This window comes from Rhynchophorus ferrugineus, unplaced genomic scaffold (assembly GCF_030347505.1).
Source record: "Rhynchophorus ferrugineus isolate W39M unplaced genomic scaffold, kcgeb_rfMv2 rfM5, whole genome shotgun sequence".
Taxonomy (NCBI): domain Eukaryota; kingdom Metazoa; phylum Arthropoda; class Insecta; order Coleoptera; family Curculionidae; genus Rhynchophorus; species Rhynchophorus ferrugineus.
In genome coordinates, this window is record NW_027472584.1 from 13557630 (window position 1) to 13579595 (window position 21966).

The 21966-nt window shown below is 28.4% G+C and overlaps 5 protein-coding genes and 1 long non-coding RNA gene across 11 annotated transcripts; 4 read left to right on the forward strand and 2 right to left on the reverse strand.

Annotated features, from left to right (window-relative positions):
• Positions 1-58: 58 nt before the first annotated feature.
• Kdsr (3-ketodihydrosphingosine reductase) lies at positions 59-1532 on the reverse strand. Its single transcript, XM_076405242.1, has 2 exons — positions 625-1532; positions 59-566 (listed from the first exon to the last, which is right to left on the reverse strand). Exons 1-2 carry the CDS (start codon positions 1387-1389, stop codon positions 354-356), a joined length of 978 nt encoding a protein of 325 aa, XP_076261357.1. The 5' UTR covers positions 1390-1532; the 3' UTR covers positions 59-353.
• LOC143197088 (FUN14 domain-containing protein 1) lies at positions 1464-3195 on the forward strand. 2 transcript variants are annotated; one of them, XM_076405253.1, is made up of 4 exons: positions 1464-1560; positions 1940-2118; positions 2223-2418; positions 2851-3195. In XM_076405253.1, the coding sequence occupies exons 2-4, from the start codon at positions 2003-2005 to the stop codon at positions 3025-3027; spliced, it is 489 nt and encodes a 162-aa protein (XP_076261368.1). In that variant the 5' UTR covers positions 1464-1560; positions 1940-2002; the 3' UTR covers positions 3028-3195. The 2 variants fall into 2 exon arrangements, with proteins under 2 accessions (XP_076261368.1, XP_076261369.1); XM_076405254.1 differs by lacking the exon at positions 2851-3195 and adding an exon at positions 2517-2736.
• A 4459-nt stretch (positions 3196-7654) lies between these two features.
• On the reverse strand, positions 7655-8769 carry LOC143197089 (uncharacterized). 2 transcript variants are annotated; one of them, XM_076405256.1, is made up of 5 exons: positions 8629-8769; positions 8357-8576; positions 8118-8220; positions 7990-8048; positions 7655-7922 (listed from the first exon to the last, which is right to left on the reverse strand). In XM_076405256.1, the coding sequence occupies exons 1-5, from the start codon at positions 8638-8640 to the stop codon at positions 7846-7848; spliced, it is 471 nt and encodes a 156-aa protein (XP_076261371.1). In that variant the 5' UTR covers positions 8641-8769; the 3' UTR covers positions 7655-7845. The 2 variants fall into 2 exon arrangements, with proteins under 2 accessions (XP_076261371.1, XP_076261370.1); XM_076405255.1 differs by having other exon boundaries at positions 7990-8057.
• On the forward strand, positions 8538-10874 carry LOC143197076 (saccharopine dehydrogenase-like oxidoreductase). Of its 3 annotated transcripts, none has more exons than XM_076405231.1 (7): positions 8538-8874; positions 9083-9270; positions 9371-9745; positions 9798-10057; positions 10118-10328; positions 10382-10553; positions 10612-10874. In XM_076405231.1, the coding sequence occupies exons 2-7, from the start codon at positions 9096-9098 to the stop codon at positions 10715-10717; spliced, it is 1299 nt and encodes a 432-aa protein (XP_076261346.1). In that variant the 5' UTR covers positions 8538-8874; positions 9083-9095; the 3' UTR covers positions 10718-10874. The 3 variants fall into 3 exon arrangements, with proteins under 3 accessions (XP_076261346.1, XP_076261347.1, XP_076261345.1); XM_076405232.1 differs by having other exon boundaries at positions 8697-8806; XM_076405230.1 differs by lacking the exon at positions 8538-8874 and having other exon boundaries at positions 8962-9270.
• Positions 10875-12264: 1390 nt separating this feature from the next.
• On the forward strand, positions 12265-20301 carry LOC143197081 (short-chain dehydrogenase/reductase family 16C member 6). Of its 2 annotated transcripts, XM_076405243.1 has the most exons (6): positions 12265-12431; positions 12630-12777; positions 18484-18638; positions 19428-19605; positions 19703-20073; positions 20130-20301. In XM_076405243.1, the coding sequence occupies exons 1-6, from the start codon at positions 12397-12399 to the stop codon at positions 20197-20199; spliced, it is 957 nt and encodes a 318-aa protein (XP_076261358.1). In that variant the 5' UTR covers positions 12265-12396; the 3' UTR covers positions 20200-20301. The 2 variants fall into 2 exon arrangements, with proteins under 2 accessions (XP_076261358.1, XP_076261359.1); XM_076405244.1 differs by lacking the exons at positions 12265-12431; positions 12630-12777 and adding an exon at positions 12844-12891.
• LOC143197094 (uncharacterized) lies at positions 14269-17279 on the forward strand. The gene is made up of 2 exons (XR_013005920.1): positions 14269-14399; positions 17074-17279. It is a non-coding gene; the product is annotated as an uncharacterized LOC143197094 (long non-coding RNA).
• Positions 20302-21966: the final 1665 nt, after the last annotated feature.

Below are 21966 nucleotides of genomic sequence, written 5' to 3' on the forward strand. Positions count from 1 at the left end.
TTTAATGGGCGTATTACTTCTTGTGTGTTACTCTTTTAACATGAAAAAAAATACAACGTTACTGAAAACATATTTATTTTATTAGATAAATACACAAGATGTTTACTTAAAATTATATTACCAATTATAAAAAATATAAATACCAACATAAGTAATTAAGCTTTAGAAGTATTATTAAATATATATCAAAACATTGATATTACAAAATATATTTTTAATTTGTTGTCATATTTACGTTAAAATTTTCTACTGAAATCTATTAGGGTATTCATATCAACGAACTACATATGACATTTGACCCAAAATTTAAAAGACTGAGTTTTTATCACAAGAAGAGATAAATCTTAAATGCTCTAGTCTTTTTTCTCTTGAATGTTTGGATTTTTGAAGCATTTTAAAACAATATTTTCAAATTGTTTGATATAAAATGCTCCAATCAGCCTCAAAGGGCCCAAAAGAATAAATTGAATTATTAATTCAATTATGGAACTAAATGGAGACATTCCTATACAAAGGGTTGTTAGTATGAAACTTTCAAAGCCAACATAACTAAACAAATGTCCTCTCTGTAATTAAAAAAAAAAGATTATGTTGTTTATATACAAAAATTTTCTCTTTACTAACCAATGCATCTTCTAATATTTGTTTAGCAACAGTTTCTGATTTATGTAACCCTCCAGCTTCCGACATCAGTTTTGTCTCCAACGGTTTGCTTTTATTTTCATTCTCAAATCCTGGAGTATCAGTATCAGGTGGTAAAGCTAAAGTAACACTAACATTGTAAGGTTTCAATTCCATTATAAGCGATTCAGCCAAGCCTCTTAGACCAAATTTACAGGCAGAATAAGCTGAATAACCAAACATTCCCATTAAACCAACTACTGATGATGTCATAACAATAATTCCTTCTCTTCTTTTTTTAAACCTTCCTATAAGAGCTTTAGTTGAATAGATGGTTCCTAAGAGATTAACATCAACTAAACTTTTGATGTCACGTTCTGTTAAATCTTCTAGTCTCCCACATGCAGCAAAACCAGCACAATTTACAAGCATAAATATTGGTGCAATAGTTTCTTCGATTTCCAATAAATTGTTTTCAACAGCCTCTAAGCAAGAAACATCCACTGGAACTCTAGTAATTATCTGATCCTCAGTTACAATATATTTTTTAATTTCCCTAAAGGCATCATCAAGCTTTTCGACATTTCTTGCTAGTATAGAAACATGAGCCCCATCCTGAGCAGCTAATATAGCAATTGCTTTTCCAATACCACTTGAACCACCGGTAATAACCACATGCCTATTCCACAAAGACTTTCTCTGTTTTTTATTTGCAAACATAATTAAAATAATAAAACATATGAGCACAAAAAATATTAAATAAATCATGCTTTAGCTTAGGTTGAATATCACAGGACACAGGTACATATATTTATACTCCATCCAAACACTAACTGTATAACAGTGAGCCCACTCAAGTAAATAACATTTTTTGGTATTAATTGTAATTTAATCACGTGTATGCACTACGGAAGGGATTCACTGCACTAGTTAATTTCAGTAAGTTATATTCTTTCTAAAAACTAATAGTAAAAAGAAATGTAAATATTCCCAATACCATTAGATTAATTGATAAAAATCGATGAAGTAGGGTTATAGGTCTTGAACTTTATGTTTATTTGACCTAAAATACATCTACTTTTGAGTATTTTAAATGTAATATTTTAAAATTTAAATTTTATCATTACTGTAATTTTTTGGTTCACAATGAAGAAAAACGCTAATTTAATAAAAGTGACAGAAATGCAACTAGTAAAGCGCATATAAAATATTTAAAGTTATCTAAAGACTAATGGTGACATCTATCAAACATTTGTTTGAGTGAAAAAGTCAATAATTTAACTTACTTCATATTTCTGTAATTTGTTATTTATTTTAGGTTGCATGTGATTCAGGCTGGAGGTTTTACTAGCTAAATTTTTATAGTATTAAAGTTACTAAAATGGGAGAAGTAGAAAAGAAAGCTGAGGATGCAAAGAATTTCATTTCAAGATTTATAGGGGATGTTAGTAAATCATCAGCAACTAAGCAAATTATATTAGGAGCTTCTTCAGGATGGTAAATAATATAAATTAAAATTATATTTGTCAGATACAAATTACGTTTTATCTATTGTTATTTTTATATACTTTGTCATAGGTAAACAATTATTTCTTTTTTAGGGTTACTGGCTTTTTAGCCATGCGAGTAGGAAAAAGCGCAGCTTTGGCTCTCGGCGGTGGTATAATTTTACTTCAAATTGCTAATGAGAAAGGATATATTAACGTTAATTGGGACAAAGTGAATAAAAAAATTGATAAAGTCGTAGATAAAGTAGAAGAGCAAATCACTGGAGAAGGTCCGTCGTGGATGGATAAGGTAAAGGAGAATTTCAATTATAATCAGTATAAAGTATAGTGATACTTTGATCAACAAGAATTATAAAGTATCATGAAGTGTCAAGAAATTGATTTTAGGTTACTGTATTTGCTAAAAATAACACACCATTTTCATCTGGTTTTCTTGGAGGATTTTTGATTGGCATGGCATCACATTAGAGAAGAATAAAAACAAAATGATACATTTAGTTTTACTTAGCAAATTGCTAGATAGTTCGTAAACCATTTTAGAATTTAAATGCTGTAATTTAAATATTTTCTATGTACACAATACTGTAAAATAAAATATTTGTTTATACTTATTGATTTATTTTACATAAGCCAAACCAACAAAAATCTGACAGACCGAACTGACAAATTATATCAATTTTAAAATATTGTATAGTGATATACTCATCATCTTATTTTACAGGCTGAAAGATTTGTTGACCGAAAGATTAATCAAGCTGAAGATAAATTGAAAAAGAATCAAAAGAAAGCAAAAAATTGGTTTTCAAGGTTTAGTGGGGAAGAATGTAAGCTTCAAGATGTCCATATATTTATAATGTCTTTTGCTGCTGGTATAGCAATTGGTATTGGGTCAGCTTAATAATTATTTTCTTCCCCTTCAAATTTGATAAGTAGTATATATTTAGCTATAGAGATAGCTTCTGGGCAAATAATTTTGGCTTTAATCTTCAGTATTGTTAATGTAATCTCATTTAATTTTGTTGATTTATGCAATTTATATTTAATAAAAAGTTAATTTATTAATAAATAGTGTTTAATAGAAACCTGTTTTAAATCTTCAAACCAACTTTGCATAAGGTAGGTATATATAAAAGAATATGCAACTGGGATTGTTTAACAATATATAGGGAAAAGTGATAACGTATAATCACATAAATTTGCTATCAATTAACACTAAAAAAGAACAATAATTAGCTAAAATAATAGGAACAGAAATCTTCGAGCGAATTATTGGAAGAAACTAAGAAGTCAACCACTGAAATATGAGTAACCAGTATTAAAGCTGTGATATATATATGTATATATATATATATATATATATATATATATATATATATATATATATATATATATATATATATATATATATATATATATATATTGAATTGAACACCTTATTGAATTAAGGAAAAAGTAAAATTTGAGGTTTTTCAAAGCAAATTTATTTATATCAATTTCAAAAACTAATATGTTCCGTGTTAATCAATGGTATTTTGCCATATTTTTTGTAAAATCATATCAATTCCGTCACTATATAAATTCTCAACCAAGTAATTTCTATAAATATTTTTAAACACCGTAACAAATGGTAATGAAACGGGGTAAAGACCGGTGTATACAGTAGCTGCATCCAAACTTTTCAACCAACCTCTCAATTTTTGTCGAGGCGTTAAAAATGTCTAGTGTTGTGACCGAAGACCTATTAATCAATGCTGTATATTTTTTTAAATCGCGTGGGTTAATATATGTTGGGGCGTAGAGTTAATGGTTTAGTCACGAGCATTGATGAGGAATCCTTTCCCATTCCACCGTCTTTGACCTCGATATTACTATCATGTATGTAGTTTTCATCTACCATAATTATTCGTTTCAGGAATAGCTCAATTTCGTTTCGTCTTGGTAACGATTTACTAATGAAAACCCGCTTCATTAAATGCTTCACTATTATATCTAGCTTCTTTTGATACTTAATCAGGTATCGCATTCGCTTTCACGAATGTTAGCATATTTCTTGACTCTTGACCAAATCAAACCAAATCTTCCTTCATTTTTATCTTCACTTAGTCCAGTAATAAGGAATTTTTTTTATTTGTGATTGCATATCGACCTAAGGATTCCTTGACTTGTAAAATGAGAGCTGTTATATAAAATATGTTGTTCTAATAGCACAGTTTAATCTTAAAAGGAATAATCTTGGGTAGTGTTTGATTTTATGTAAATTTTTAAGCTCATATTTACTAGTATATGGATTATGACAATCCCTTAATGTTAAATATTTTTATGGTAGCTGCGACAATTTCTTGAACTTCCAGTCCTTTTAACAAATTTTGAAATTTATCTGAAGCGCAACCAATGTATTGAAGATCTAAGAACCTTTTATCATTTTTCATTCTGTGTTTGTCATCGTGAACTACGCATTTCACTTTTTTTTTAACTCATGACCATGGTCATTTCCCATGACCACAATATGCACTATTAGTTTATGGGCATTATTTTCCCTAGTCTTGCTATTGTCAATTAACAAACTTATCTATTGCTCTACTATCTTTCAAAATCTTCTAATATTCCATGATAAGTTAAACTCAATAACGAATAAATTACATTGTTTCAAAATATCTCAACAATTCAAAGGTTTTCTAACTTACTTTGCTGTGTAATTCGTCATATATAAAAGAATTAAAATACTGACCAGATTTTAAATAATAGAAACAGTTAACTCAATAAAAACCTGTTTATTGTAAAACACAATATTTTAATGTAAGAAAGTGCATTGAAATGATAACCTTTTGTTATTAATGAAATTTACTTATTTTAAATTGCATTACAATTTTAATTAATATGTCTTGCACAGTAAATCAATTTCATTTGACTCTTTGAAGTTCTGCATCATTTTAAGGACAATATTTGAATATATTTAAGATATGATAGAAGCAACTAGAGCATTATGTATTATAATCCAGATAATACTATGTAAATGCAAATTAAGCATAATGCTTTATTATGTTACATAGATACAAGATATTAATGATAATATAAATATCATGATTTTCATAAAATTGTAGGAAATTTGAAATTACAGAATAAAAAAAATATAAAATTCAGGATATTTCAAAATATTTTTCACATTTTCCTTCATCATTTTGTCCTCATTAATTTGACATAACTATTCTTACATGGATATCTAATAAGATTAACAAACCATATCAAATCAATCAATCAAAGCTATTTATATTATGAAAAATCATTTTTACTAAAAATATTTGCAGTATTATGCTTTAATATTCAAAATATTATAATTTTAAATGGTGAATATAATTTGTATGAATAACTTTCAGAGTAGTGAAGAAGTTTATGTAACTAGAAGTAATATATGATAGCTTAGAGATAAGCGGTATTATCGAAGATTAGTTAATGGATTAAAAAAGAGACTAATGAAAAATAATATTAATATAATGACATGAAAAAATCAATTTTTGATAGCAATAAGTACCTCCACCATTTCATCAACATAAAGCTATGATATAAATAATTTACTAATCCTGTTGAACAATAGTAGTTTTATAATTACAATTTCTATAACCTTTTAATCAAATATCTAGGCTCTACGGTAAGTCAATAAAACTATGACCATATTGATATCTGAAATATAAATCAATAAAAATTATAAAATACATAAAAATACTGAATAAATAAAAATACAACAATGTAAATTAAAAATAAGAATATAACACTGATCTGCAAAGTGGTATCCATTGTATCAATCGAATATATTATACTGCTTCATGGACGGCTTTAAGTTTTCCAAAATAACCTACCCAGGAGAATTATTAAGGCTCAATTTTTAGTCAGAACTGTTCAACCTCACACAGGAACTGGCACTCAAAACATCAAGTAGTTCATGTTCCACGCTTTCCATAAACAACTCAGCTCCAGATCTTCAGAAAACACACTCTTTCGCGAGTCGGTCGTTATGCTAGGCGTTTAGCACCTGACTTTATCGGGCTTTAGTGCCCCATAACTCCTATCCGTTTGGCAAGTACTATATCCCTAAAGTTGAGCTGTAGAAATTGTGATGTCTAATGATCAACTATAAAGCGGGTTTTTTAGAGTTGTTCTATAGCATACTAACAAAATAGAGAAGGCAATTTTATATATTTATTTGCCTTCGCTATTTTGTAATAATACATAAAATTGAATTATTTTAAAGAAATAACAATAAAACAAACGATAGTTGTTATAAAAACAGGAATCTCCGGTTATATGAAATGTAAATAAATAATAAAGATTATAATATAATTAAAAATAGATATAATAGTGGAAAAGATAAAAATAGTGAGACACACACTTCTAGGATGACGACGCCTTGACTGGGAACGCAAAATATAAACATAAAGTAATGAGAATTAGTTTTTAAAATTGTGCATTAACATAATAGATACAATTGCGAAAACAACGAATAATATGTATGATGAATGTGAGTCGATGTCAGGAAATGTCAGTGCCAAATGTAGGCCATATTTTATTATTCACTGTACTACTGTAAGTTTATTAACGCATTTTGTATACAAAATAAGGAGCTAGGGTACACATTAGGTAGGTCAAATATATACGGCAGCTTGATTACTCAAATATATTTGGTTTGTTTTGTTTTGTTTTCCATTAAACATAAAATAGTATGTGTAATATTTTATAAAATTGGTCCTAAAAACTGGAGGACGGCCTAGGTTATTAATGATATATATATAAAAATTTAATTTATGAAAGCAGTTAAGATTTGTAACGTTATCTTGTTACGTGGAAATATAAGTAAACATGATCTCAAAGAACTTTAAACTGAATTTAAAAAAATATTTTTTAAAAATTTCTGTTCTACATTAGTAGTATGGTATTTTCTGTCATAGGCAACATTTCTCCAATAAATCTAAATTCATTATCATTAAATATCTAAAGGGAAAACAAGAAATGCTCCAAAGAAATTACTTTAAATTAATTTCTAGTCAATCATAATCATGGTTAAGTTAATATATTATGCAACCAAGGAAACACCTGATTTTAGGTATGGAATAAATAAGCTTTTGCTGCTAAAACATATTCTCAATAATCCACGTTATTATTCAGATAATTTTAATCCGCCAATTATACCAAAATTTCAATGACAACAGGGTAAAAATATTTTTCAATATATTCATAAAGTTGTTATATTGTTAAATAATATTGAATCAAAATTAACTTCACAATAAGAATGTTAAGCTTGATAATATTAAATATATTTTGAAATTTTCAAAGATAACTATGAATCCTGTATATAATCCTAAGCCATGATTTAAATTTTTGGTCAAGCAATTCATACATGATTTTATTTACAAATAAATATTTTCATAATTTGCAAAGTCATTGTTTTCCTTTAATAAAAGCATTGCTAAGGTCAACAAAATAGTCTGTTAAGGAATAAATGGGGATGTAGTAATATAAATTAAATAATAAGATAAGATCTATAATTTATTAACAATACTATTCTGATATTAAATAAATGGAATTTTAAATGAATTTTGAACTAAATATGAATTGCTAATATGTTCATTGAATACAGATTCATCATTTGAAGATTTTATAATTTTCAATTTCCTGACAGCGATAAACCTGTTTACACCCATTTGTTTTAGCTGTCCATATATAATTAACTTTTTTCCGATAATCTCAGATCTTTCTTTAATTTGAATCTCATAGTTTTCTGCATATATTTTCTTTTTTTTCCTAAATAGCAACCACATAGTCATTGAATAATCATGTTGAAACTTACTATGAGTCTGCAATAACTCACTATTTTTGAATTCTGCCTCCAGTTCTCTAAATTTTCTATGATATATATAGTAATTGTTGCTAAAATATCTTAATGTTATTATTTTAATAATGATAATTTGTTACCAATTTATGTAACTAGAAGCCTACTTTAAATTATTCCAAGGTATATTATAAATATCTGTAACACATGCGATACTACCAGTTTCATCTAGAATCTCAAACCAAAAATTATTTCTCCATACCTTGGCTTCTAAAATAAATGCATATATATATATATATATATATATATATATATATATATATATATATATATATATATATATATATATATATATATATATATATATATATATGTATAGGAAAAATGTACAAATTCAATTCTATACCTAAAACTGTCCCACAAATTGCAATATGTATTACAGGAAGATACCAATTTTCTTCAAATTCAGTTTTAAAATAATTTTTTATTGTAAAAATCTGTTCTATAGAGCCATCAGTTTTATCTAATTTCTGAAGCTCTCCAATTTTCAAAAAATGTATCTTCTCATAATGATTAGTTTTCCAATTTGGTATTGCTGCCTCTTTTACTGCATCAGCTAATTGATCCTAAATTTATGAAAACAGTTTATTGCTTTTCTATAATATTATAAAATCATACAAGTAAATCCATGTTTAATTTTGTATATAATTTTGTGTAATTTCAACTCAAAAAATAATCCTCTTTTATCAAACCACTTATGGAAATATTTGTGTAAATTTACGTGTTTTTGTGACTCAAACCTTTGGCCGGCATCATAGAATATTTAGCCGGTATATACATTAGACGAAAGGTTAAGGTTAGATTTTTATCCTACACATATTTAATAGGGAAGTGGTAGAACATCAAATTTGCTTACACGTTTGGGTAAATAATTTTTTCCACATAATTAAAAATAAATTAAATTTTTCAGTATTAACGGTTGGTCAGTATTAACAGTTGGTATATTGTACACTAGGGACTTTTAAACATTCTTTGCCTGAGAATACCTGATTTGCAGTTTTACTGTTTCCTGTTTTTTTTTCGGATTGTACGTAGATTGCAAGATTATACTTCAATACTATATCGTTTTCAGGCTACTTATTAAGATGGAAAATCGTCTAGATATAATAATATTTGGTGCTAGTGGATTTACAGGTCTACACTGCATTCCTTATATAGCAAAATTATCAAAAAGCGATGGAAGGAACCTCAGCTGGGGTGTTGCAGGTCGGTCAGAAGATAAATTAAAAAACATCCTATCTGATATTGGACAAAAGTTAGGTAACACTTTTTTTTTCTAATACAATATACATAACTTTTCTTTCTAATATACATATATAGTCAGTAATAACAATTTTAATTCGCATTTTTAATGTTGTAGAAGTTAATTTTGATTCTGTAAAAATTATTATTGCTGATATTAATGATCATGATTCATTGCTTAATATGGCAAAACAAGCTAGACTTGTCATAAATTGTTGTGGACCATATCGACTTTATGGGGAAGCAATGGTAAAAGCATGTATTGAAGCTGGTACTCATCACGTTGATGTCAGTGGGGAACCAGAATACATGGAAAAGATGCAGTTAGAATATCATGATGCTGCTGTTAAAAAGGGTGTATATGCCATTAGTGCATGTGGTTTTGATAGTATTCCTTCAGACTTGGGCATTGTTTTCCTGCAGCAAAGCTTCTCAGGGACCTTGAATTCTGTTGAAACATACCTTAAATGTGGAACCACTGATAATGTTAAAGGTGTAGTATATAAGATATATTTTTGACAAATTATTAAATGAATAACATTTAGGATCATTAATAAACTATGGTACATGGCAAAGTCTTGTGCATAGTATTGAGAATCGAAAAAATTTGAAGCAGTTAAGACAGAAACTATATGAAAAAATTAAGAAACCTCCAACCTTTCAACCAAAACAAAAGTTTATTAAATATCCACACAAGGATGATAAAGTATCGGGTTGGGTTTTACCATTTTTGGGAGCAGATCAAGCAGTTATTCGGCGTTCTCAAAGTTATTTTTATGAAAATAACAATCAGCGGCCTATTCAAGTAACTATATTGTGATATAAACAAAATCTGAATTCTCAGAAATTCTAAATTACCCAACAGGCATCTACATACTTTGTACTGAAGTCTACTCTCGATTTATTGTTATTCATCGTCTTTGCTATTATCTTTGGAATAATAAGTTACTTTAAGTTTGGAAGAAAACTTCTTCTTGATTATCCTCAAATATTTACTGGCGGATTTATCAGCAAAAAACAACCAGAAGAAGATACTGTTCAAAAAACCTGGTTTAAAATTGATTTCTACGCTGAAGGTGTGTAATTGTTTTATTGCTTATTTTTTAAGTTTTAATAATTCGCTTGGTAGGATGGAAAGAAAAGTTGGAAAACAAAGATGACCAATATACTACACCAGTTGATTGCAAAATATCTGGTCGTGTAAAGGGAAACAATCCTGGTTATGGTACTACATGTGTTTGTTTGGTTTTGGCTGGTATCATTATTTTAACTGAAAAAGAGAAATTGGCTAATAACGGAAAGTAAGTATAGTATTTTAATGTATGTAATTACCAATATTTTAATTGTTATAATTTTTAGCGGTGGAATATTTTCACCAGGAGCTACTTTTGCCAAAACTTCCCTTATTAAACAATTAAACGAGAACGAAGTAACCTTTGAAGTACTCTCTGAAACAGATATCTAAGCTTTTACCTATTATTAATTGTTGCATTTAACTAGCATTTTACTACTATACTAGATTTAGAGAACACATATAAACTAATAATATTTTTGTATGAGATTTTTTCGCTTTATTAATGTTGGCGAATTCACTATGTCTATTATTATATGTTGCATAGAAACTTGTTTTTCTTTGAGCCTTGAAAACGCGTTCTAACAAATATGTATGAATACGATAATCTTATGTATTTATTTCACTCTCAAAGAGTTATAATAACACTTTTAAAAGTGAAAACATTTTCTTATGGAGAGAAAAATCATGAGTTAAATATATATTTTTATTTCCTGCTTTATTATCTTCATCGTGTAGATTTTGTCACCATCTTTTCAGTGATTGATGGTCAGACATTTTTCATTATAGAGTAAATTCTTTAGAAACAGTATTCAATTTTTTATGCTTACGTTAAACATGTAAATACAACATTTTACAAAATCGAGTTTTTTTAATAGGACGATATCATTTAAACAAAATTTTATGGATTAGGATGATTATATTTGATACCAATCATGACGCTTTACTTTGATAAAGAGACAAACACAAATTAGCTTTTATTAAATAACGTTGGAGTTGTTTGTAACGTGAATAAAATAAATAAACTGAATCTTATATCGTAAATGCTAAATTGCTAGGCGTGGCAGAAAACATTTATTTAAAAAAATTAAAAATTATAATGAAGAAAATATATCTTCTGTATCAGTTTCACTTAAATAATTGTTAGGCAAACTTGTTTTTTTATCTTATAATTGAAACGGTGCTATGTAATATGGTATTATTATCCAATAGTTAAATATAACATGTAGCTGTCTTTCCAAAAAAAAAATGTAAACATATTTATATCAGTAGACAACCAACAATGCATTTATTTCAAAGTTAGCAGCATATATTGAAAAATAATCTCTATACTGTGTAAATTTAATACACCCGTAATGTAATATGTTTATAGAATACCTAACACAAATTCTATTACATACATTTTTTCTATGATTAGATATTTGTAGCATTGACTATGTTTACAGTTGCTTGTTTCAACAACAAAGGAAAAATAGCCCTATATTTAAAATTTACCGTTATACATTTTAAATTTGAATCATATACTGTAATCGCTTAAGAATATTGTATTCTGTGTAGATGAATTTTTGAATAAATTACTAGTGTATTAAATTTAGATAATAGTTAAAATTAAAAATTGTTTACTAATTTTCGCTAATTAGTTCCAATTTAGCTACTGTAAATACATCTTATTTTCTTTAATTAATATAATGAGCCTAATCGAAGATACATTGATAATAATTCAAATATTAATGTTATCTCAGCACAAATTCGATAGATTAAGTATCGTAAATCGTTGATTTATAATATAAAAGTATTTAAATATAACTTTTCTGGTAATTACAGTCTCATAAATCTATTTAAATACACGATTCAATTAGGCATTGTACTATTGAATTCTAACTTTAATGTGTCGTGAACCTTGATAATGAACAAGTCAGGTTTATGAAAAATGAATAAAAAGGAAGAACTTGCGATTTGAGAACCTAGTTCGACATAGCCGCCAGTTTAAGTGTCGTCACAAGTTAATTCAAAAAAGAATACATACTCGATAACTTTTACTTCAGTGTATTTCTGCGTGTTCTTGGGCAAACATGGATATTAAAAGGAATAATCTACAGATTAAACGGTGAGTTTAGAATCACATGATTAATTCAGCCAATAAATATTTATTATCTTATATTTTTATGGCGCGAACTTATAAACGTAATTTATGTTTGCAATTTAAGATGGTTCTAGTTCAAAGGATATAATTTTTATCTAGTCGTCTATTGACGATACAAACAATACTCTATCGTTAACATCATTATTTATTTATTATTTACAGGACGTTACAACAGCAGATATTAGATGTTCTTCCGGTTATATTTGACTTTGTATTATTACTGATTCAAATATTTTATTACACAGCTGAGGCGATTTTTAGAAAAATTGTACCAGCTAGTCTCGCACCCCTTAAAGAGGAACTTGTGTTGGTAAGAACTTATTTGTCAGTATTTATTTTTTGATAGTATATATACGGCGAAATCGCTTTTTGCATCTAGTAATCTATGCAAATGCCATGTAAGTTTGTGAAACTATGTTCTTATGTAAGTTTACAATTTTATTAGCTTAAGTTTGGCAATAGTTTATTTACTATAGTCATTGTGCAAACATGAACCTGAACACCCTTTACAAAAATATTTTGATGCATCTGTCATCTTTATGAATTAAACAAATTCAATCTTTAGGCTGTGTGATATCTACACGAATATTTTAAATGACCTACATATATATTATAAATAATATGTTATAATCAAAATAAAAATCATAAATATATTTACAATGATAGATTTCGCGACTTTTCATAAGATAATAAACAAGACGTATATTTTCATAATTTTATAATTTATATAAAAATAAAACAGGGCTGCTCCTTTGTTTTATTGTATATTTTATTAAACCTGGACAATAAAAGCGGTGTTATTTATTTAATAGCTTACGCAACCAGTACTAAATTCCAGTTTTTTCTACACATTATGGATATAAACATGAATGAAAATGTTAATAATATATTAGTTAAAAATACACAATGATTAATTGCTTTTGTAGATAACTCGATATCATATTATCTCTTCCAATTTATAGGTTAATTAATTCTCCATATATGTTTATGCTAGATATATTTTTATTCAATGTAATTTTTTAAGCCTTTACTTTATGTTTTTTGTTTTCGTGTATCATTTATTTTAGTAAAATAGTTAATTTATTACGTTGACATTTTGAAACAGGAAAGATAGAAGCGTGTTTTATAGCCAAAAAAGTTTAATATTTAATTATTATTCATATGAAATTATAATATAGCATTCCGGTATATGCATGAAATTAAGTTTTGCTGTATCTTCAAAAAGCAATATGTCAAACAATATACATTTTTTGGTATTTAGAAAAAGGCTCTTTAATCAATTCAGATTAATACTCCCTATTCTGTACATATGCGCAATTATACACGTCATTTTTCTATTGTATATTACTGGTTCAGTTGACTAATTTTAATGTATTACATTATTCAAACGTGGGTGTAATTAAAAGTTGATTAAACATCAAGATAATTTATTTTAATTTCGGTTAACAATAAAATTGCTTCCTATATAATGAATTACTTTTTTCCCAAGGTTGATACAACAATTAAAGATTCTAATAGATATTGAAATGGCAATAACATAACGAATTATGAGTTTTATTAGGACCTAATAACAAGTAATTAACAATAAAGGTAATTTTTCATATTTTTGATATACTGAATAACTTTATATAATAATATGTTTATTTATAGAGTTACATTACCGATAGTAGTGTATAATAAATAAAGTGTTTGATGGAAATGACTGTAAAGGTTAATCTGTCGACAAGACTATTAGCAAACCCGTTAACTAACTTGACAAACACATGATGTTGCCTAGTTGTTTTATTTGTTTTTAAAATCAGTTTCATCAGATACCTATAGTTTAAGTAACCTGCGAAGAATAACCGTCAAGGTTAATAGGCCTAGATTTAGATAGATGTTCGTGTTGATGATATAGTTGAGACAAGACCTTACAAACAGCTTTATGGGAAGGTGAATATGTTTGAAATAATTTAACTCGTGATTTATTTTGTACGAATCATGAATCATGCTATTTGTAATGGTGGGTACAGATCAGTGTAGTGTCCAATGGTAAGTGTCGGGGCAATGTTTCGCTTAGTCCAATCATTGGTGGCGCTGGCAACGTGGATTTGATTGATTAGTTTAAAATGGATATGTAGAAATTTGTAAGTAAAATACTTTGCTTTTATTGGTCTGCCATTTCGCGTGACTATCTTATGACGTCACATTTATTGGCCAATAGTATTTAAATGAAAATCAAATTTAATTTTTAAAATTAATTTATTAAAACAAAATCCTACACAAGTGTAAATAAAAAAATTAAGAGCTCCGTTCCAGGCAAAATTAAAATATTCTCTTATACCGCCTTCTCGCTTTTTCGTATTTGTTTAGTGCCATTAATTTTATGAGATCTATTATTGTTCTATCTTCTTTTGATATATTGAAGGTAAACTTTAAATCTTTCACTGTTAATATTGCATTATGTTGATTAAACCAAAAATACAATGAACACCTCCTAATACCTTTCAAAATTTGGTCTTGAAAATCATTATGGATTGGACAGTTAACTAATACAAAATAACTGATATGTTGTTTTTATGGAAAAATCTAGGTATCAAATAAAAGAGGTAGTTTAAAGATCTACAAACAGTCTTGATGGAGTTGTTAATTTGAGCCTGCGCGGCTGCATTGCTTCTATGAAATCAGTATTTGTGGAACTACTTAATATAGAATGAAGACAAATATTGCATGTTGTCTCTTTTTCAGAAGTTATGTCAAATAGCTTGAAATATAGACTAACGTACAACATTCCATTCTTGTTTTCCTCAGAGCAAAGTTCTTTGGAACTGAAAATATAGACTCAACTGGTGATTTAACAACCTCTAGCGATACTAGTTCTCCCATTAAAGAAGAATATAAGTTATCTAAAGCGCCAACATCTTCATCTTCTTCACAATTTGCTCAAGTGATGACGAGCGCTTTAAAAGATTTCTCGAATATACTAGGTGAAGGATATATGTTTCTACCCTCATGACTTCTAATAGATTAAGCAATTTTGATTAAGATTCCTTAAACAAATGTAGTTATTTGTAAATCTAGACTAAATAGATTTCTTTAAGGAAATTCCCTAAAAGTAAAAATTAAATTTTTAATTGATGGCACCGTAACAAATATTTTCTTAACAAGGCAATAAAATTTGGCACTATTTAAATATATAATAGCTCTACTCCAAAATTATTGAACAATCTGATTGTTGTTCTAAAAAGTTAAAGTATTACATAAATATTACAAATTTTTTAAAAATATTTTACAATTGAAAATAGTATTTATTAGTACTAATTATCCAGTTGTCTTAATTATTATCTTCTTGCAATACTTCTCTATATGGAGACATCACATTGACAGCATACGAAGAACTTGGTAGATTAATTGAATTAATATTCTCATTATTTCCACCAACATCTTCATAAGTAGGTTGATTTTCAGTAAACAAACAATAGATAAACAGACATGTAGTAGATAGATAATTTTATATGTACCTGATGAAAACTATGTTGGATATGAATTTGCCTTAATACCTCTTCGTAAAGGAAGGCTAATTCTAAATTCTTCACTAAAATGTCTGTAACAGACACGATGACTTTGATATATTTGCATTATGGTTAATCCAGATAATTTAGTACTATTTACTTGATCTACCCAATTTTGGAAAAGACCGAGATCATTCTTTGGGAAACGCTGTCTAATTTCGGAAGTAGATTTACACCCACGTACACTACATCTTTTACTACACGGATATATTGTAATCAATTTTTATATTATTACTCCATAATAATGAATGTAGAACAGAAAATGTGCACAACGTAAAATGAAGATTTTTGACTTAAACAAACACCAATACTTTCAAACAACAAACTTAAAAATGGATGCCCATAGAAACTGATGACTTCACACAATTTGGCCAACCAATCACGTTCCATTTTAGTGACGGTTCCTGCAATTTAAACTAGCCAATCACAATTTGCGATCGCAGCGCTACCGTTGATTGAACTAAGCAAAAGATTTCCCCAAGGTCGCCTATATCCTCAAATTTCTATGTTTCTATAGTACAGATTTGAATATTCGGTTCAAGCGGATTCGGCGCATTGATGAAAAAAATGCAAATCGCCCACAAGATCCACCATAAGAGTAAAAAAGTACTATAGAAGTTTGCATATTTTTTCAAAAATAGTTGAAATCTTATATACTATAATAGGTATATACAATTATAATATTTCGAATAATCAATACTACAAATGTGTCAACTGCGCATAAATTATATAAAAAAATAAACCTGGGCGTTAATTAAAATTCAAGACTTAATCAGATTATTGTCTGAAATAAAAGATTCTCAAAATAATCGAAAATTTCACTTTTTTAAATCATCAAAATAAAAACTTTTATAATTTATTCGTCCATTATATGACTGGAACCTTTGAATTATTGTTTGCTTCATTGTTTCAAACTCTTAAAACTCTCTAAAATTAAATATAGCGTTAAAACCGCAAGATATATTAATAAAACATATATAGTCTATTCAAAGTCTGTCGCATTTTGTAAATTCCTGTTATAATCAGACAATATTTTCCTTCTCATTTTATTTTAGATAAAAGAGACATAATGCTGCCTGATTAGTTCGAACATGTAAACGAATGACCCTGTCAAAGTCGTCAAGTTGTCAGACGTATGCAAAATTCTTGAAACCAATGGTGATAAGGGGTTATAACTCTAACCTATAAACTATTGTGGCTGTATAATTATCTGTAGTTTTTAGATGTAATATAATTTTAAAATATATTATATTTGATAACATTTTCGTTCAATTACGTTATTTAGATTAGAATTTTGTTGTCAAAGCTAAACTGAACTAAAACTCAGAGTTGATGGGGCAACATTGCGACGTTTTGACGTCACAAATTTCGATGACGCATAAATAAATAAACTTTGAATAGATTATATATAAATTATCTCTACATGGTACGTATCCGATTAGTTGATAACTAATAATGTAATTTTTTTGCATGAGCTCCGTTGTAACGAATTTAATTCTTTGTACCGAAAAGAATATTTGATTTAATTTTTTTATATTTTAAAGTATCCTTTTTACTAACTAGGGTTTATCTGGACTAGAGCTACTGTTTAACGTGGGCTTCTAACCACGGTCCTTGGCAATGAGCCTACCGACTGGCCAGTAACTAACTTTGGAGATCATCTCAGAACACACCTGGTCTTACCGAGCCTGGTTACTGGCGTGACTGGGTTCATTTCCCTTGTCGGATTTTGTACTCTTGCCTAAGGACGATCATAATCATAAATTTACGACCACGTTCTAGCAGGATTCGAACCCGCGACTATTGCAACAGCAGGAGGACCGTCCTGTCGCCTTTACTACTGCACCGAAAAAGCCGTTTCATTTTTTAAATTATATTTTAGTCTCCTTTTTACCAAGCAAGATTAATCTGGACAGAACTTACTGCTTAACATGAGCTCCGAAACGCGGTTCTCAGCATTAAGTCTACTGACTGGCTATTCGCCATCCGGTCTTACCCAGCCTGGTTATTGGCGTGATTGGGATGGTTATTTGTTGTCGAATTGTTAGAATTTACATTGTTACTTACAGACATGTAGATATTTCAAACATAAAATACCAAAACGCCCATCTCAAATTGCAACTTTAGCTTCAGGGATAGGAAAAATGTGCACGGGGCCACATCAGATAAGTTCAGTACTTAGTGGCTTACAATTTCTTGCTAGTATCTCTTGCGCAAATCTGAACACGCAATTTATTTCATAACCCAAATATCAGTCATAACACTATACTTAAGATAACTCCCCAAGACTCATATGAGGATTTTTTAAACGTAATTTAAGGCAAGCTTAGAGAAAAAAATCGTGACGACATATTTTATAAAACTATTTCAAAATATACATTTTGGATAGTTTTTATATGAAATAATATAAAGAATAATTTGTTATTTAAGACGCGTTGTACCAATAGTTTCCATATTTGTTTCAGGTAACAGGAGCCGGTCATGGTATTGGCCGCGAGCTAGCTATTAAGTATGCTTCAGAAGGTGCAGCAGTTATTCTTTGGGATATCAATGAAAAGGGGAATGAAGAAACGGCCAAGCTAATAGTTAACAACGGCTGCAGGAAACCTTATACTTACACGTAAAATATTCCATTATTTAAATCTATGCAACCAAACAAGATATTAAAACATTTGATGGTAATTACTTGTGGCACTTTTTATTAAAATTTCTTATAATCATCATTAAATTTAATAGTACTAAATTGCTAGTAATATATAATAAAGTAATTGCCATAAAATGTTAATTAGTACGATATTATCGATCTATGACCAGTCTGGTTATCGACTATTTCTTCAAAAAATCTAGGACTATGCAAATTACGGCGATGACCACGTAGATGCAAATTCATTATTAAACACATAGTAAAAAAAATATTAATTCTGTAGAAATTCAACAACTTATTACCAAAAATTAGTTATGGAATAAGTAAAAGTTTGTTACAAATAATTTTAGCTCTAGGTCCTTTTATGCAAAAGCCGTGGACGATATAGAATTTTATTTTATAATGTAATATCAGCCAAGAAATACGAACCCATGAACATGATGCTTTCTTCCTGTTCTGATTTTAGAACGGGTAATTCGAAATTCTCTCGCTGAGAAATATATTATTTATACCCCAGCAAAATGACACATTAAAGCTTCTTGATGTCATAGTCTTTATATCGAAATCGACCGTTTCCCTTGCTAGCGTTACCACTGCAAATAATGCTTATACCAGTTTTGGTTTGTTGTTCATAAAAGTTTTAAAAGTTCATAAAGACTTAACTTTAAAAATTCCCATCAAAAAATAAATTCAACTAAAAATCTAATGTTTTTATACAATTTATCACTTTATAAGATTATTATTTAGAGAACAATCAAATTTTAGATGTGATGTTTCAAACAGAAAGAATGTGTTAGAAGTTGCTAACAAGGTTAAGGAAGAAGTAGGAGATGTTACTATTTTAGTAAATAATGCTGGAATAATGCCGACGCATCCTTTGGAAAAACATACTGAGCAAGAAATTAGGAAAATAATGGATATCAATGTTCTTGCACATTTTTGGGTATTTATTATTTTTGTATATATATATATATATATATATATATATATATATATATATATATATATATATATATATATTTATAATGAACTTGTTTTAGACTCTCGAGGCATTCTTACCAGCAATGAAAGCAAATAATCACGGACATATAGTAGCTTTATCATCAATTGCTGGAGTTGTTGGCATTCCAAACTTGGTACCTTATTCAGCATCCAAATTTGCAGTGAGAGGATATATGGAGGCTTTAACTGATGAACTAAATTGGAATTCATACAATCAAATTAAAACTACTGTCATTTGTCCCTTCATGGTGAACACAGGCTTGTGCAAAAAACCTTTTGTGAAATTTGAAAATATGCTTAACTTATTGGAACCAAAAGACGTTGCTGAGAAAATTGTCCTTGCTCAAAGATCAGGCATCGCAGAATGTACTATACCAAATTACCTATTAACAGTTAATAATTTTACTAGGTAAGAATTAATATTTTACTAAGGACCTATAAGAATTTTAGAGATTTTTGTTTTAGGTTATTAACGCCAAAAGTTGCACAAAAGGTTAAAACATTTTTTGAAAGTGGGGTACATTCTGATTTGTAAATTAAGTTTAAAAAAGATATATTGTTCATAATGCCAATGATATAGCCAGTACTATGATTAGTAAATTAAAAAATAAATATATGTTTTTATTCTCCAGTGAAATCTATGACTTACTGAATGAATACCACAATATAATAAATTATTAAAACACATTATGAGTACCCTAGATATATAGTTAAAAAACTATTTTTCCTGTATATATGCAACTAGGAATTACAACCTATGTTAATTAACAAGTTGATATCTTTATAGTTGAAGCTGGTTGCACAACCATCAAGGTCTGTCTATAAATTATTCTATATGGGCAATATAGAAGACACTGGATATTTTTAAAAATATGTATATTAATATGTATTTCTGTATAATTCTGAGTCTGGCTTCTCTGATCTATTTCCATTATAAGGTTTTTGTTTTATGTTAGAATAAGATTGAGTTCAATAAGCCACCACTTCATTAAAATAATATTGTTTGAAAGTAAATTAGATTTTTTAGTTTTTATATATATTAATTTCATAACTAGTGGAGGTATTTTGAGAAGGCTGTTCACTTTCGAAGTTATTCGATTAACCGGAATCAACTTACTTATCAAGAAAGAAGACAAGTTGGGTTGTTAGTCGTTCACTTAAAACAGTTAAACTTTAAAATTAATCAGCCCTACAAAGAATATATCAGAGCAAACTGACAAGATCGCGTATCCTTATTATAAAAACAAATACTTTTCATTATTTGAATAAAATTAATCCAAGGATGGAATGAAATATAAAATGAAAAATAAATATATTTTGGTATCAAATACCTTTGGAAAAAGTTCGTAGTTTTACCAAATAAATATAGGATAACAAATCAACAATACCGTTTTCTTTATATAATGTAGCATTACTTGTTCGAAAAAAATGTTGTGATAAATATAATTTACTTTTAAGTTACCAATAATGGAAAGAATTACAAAAGTAATAATTTCACATTACTTTCAAACTAAAGTGGATATTTATCATTAGATATTTTCTTCTAACACTACTATTATTAGTTTTTTTTTACTCTTTGAGATGGCACAATCTGCCCTATAGGCAATAAGTATTTCTTATGTCTATATTATATTTACATGGCATGCAGAAAATCACTTCATTAAGCGATCTTCTGTATAAAATATTATCTTAATTAATTCGTCTTATTCTAAAGTTTATATATGTCCAGTAATCAGATCAGGTGGTGTTAAACGTTTTAGTCTACGCACTTCACTATCACGTCGCATATTTAGCTGATTAGCGAGTACATTGGGATGCTCCGACACTCTTTAGAAGTACTTCACACAAACACGTTGAATTGCACTCGTTATATGTTCTGGAGGAATATCGCGTTGTATCACTTTATTTGAAATATAGTACGGACCATTAACAATGGCACGCAACACTTTATTTTGGAACCGTTGAATGATGGATATATTAGATTTGCTAGCGGTACCCCATAGTTGGATTCCATATGACCAAATAGGCTTGAATATACTCATACAGCAACACCTTGTTATCTAATGATAACTTGGATTTGCGCCCGATGAGCCAATACATTTGATATAATTTCAGACGAAGTTGTTTTCGTTTATAGAGTATGTGCTTCTTCCAGGTTAGGCGTGGATCTAACTACAAACCAAGATATTTAACTTACTCTGCTTGGGGAAGTTGACGATGATTGATATTCACTGGTGGACATGTTCTTCTACGCAGGGTAAACGTTACATGGGTGGATTTTATTTCATTGACTTTAATGAGC

Excerpts from the sequence above, each read along its gene's own strand:
- LOC143197088 (XM_076405253.1), top strand. The coding sequence starts at position 2,003 with ATGGGAGAAGTAGAAAAGAAAGCTGAGGATGCAAAGAATTTCATTTCA. Across the intron at positions 2,119-2,222 it reads TTAGGAGCTTCTTCAGGATG|GGTTACTGGCTTTTTAGCCA; the intron begins GTAAATAATATA and ends TTTCTTTTTTAG. Across the intron at positions 2,419-2,850 it reads GTCCGTCGTGGATGGATAAG|GCTGAAAGATTTGTTGACCG; the intron begins GTAAAGGAGAAT and ends CTTATTTTACAG.
- LOC143197076 (XM_076405231.1), top strand. The coding sequence starts at position 9,096 with ATGGAAAATCGTCTAGATATAATAATATTTGGTGCTAGTGGATTTACA. Across the intron at positions 9,746-9,797 it reads AACCACTGATAATGTTAAAG|GATCATTAATAAACTATGGT; the intron begins GTGTAGTATATA and ends AATAACATTTAG. Across the intron at positions 10,058-10,117 it reads ACAATCAGCGGCCTATTCAA|GCATCTACATACTTTGTACT; the intron begins GTAACTATATTG and ends ATTACCCAACAG.
- LOC143197089 (XM_076405255.1), bottom strand. Across the intron at positions 8,221-8,356 it reads AATTTGTGGGACAGTTTTAG|AAGCCAAGGTATGGAGAAAT; the intron begins GTATAGAATTGA and ends CATTTATTTTAG. Across the intron at positions 7,923-7,989 it reads GGAGGCAGAATTCAAAAATA|GAAAAAAAAGAAAATATATG; the intron begins GTGAGTTATTGC and ends GTTGCTATTTAG.
- LOC143197081 (XM_076405243.1), top strand. The coding sequence starts at position 12,397 with ATGGATATTAAAAGGAATAATCTACAGATTAAACG. Across the intron at positions 12,778-18,483 it reads TTAAAGAGGAACTTGTGTTG|GTAACAGGAGCCGGTCATGG; the intron begins GTAAGAACTTAT and ends TATTTGTTTCAG. Across the intron at positions 20,074-20,129 it reads ACAGTTAATAATTTTACTAG|GTTATTAACGCCAAAAGTTG; the intron begins GTAAGAATTAAT and ends TTTTTGTTTTAG.
- Kdsr (XM_076405242.1), bottom strand. The coding sequence starts at position 1,389 with ATGATTTATTTAATATTTTTTGTGCTCATATGTTTTATTATTTTAATT. Across the intron at positions 567-624 it reads AAATATTAGAAGATGCATTG|AGAGGACATTTGTTTAGTTA; the intron begins GTTAGTAAAGAG and ends TTTTAATTACAG.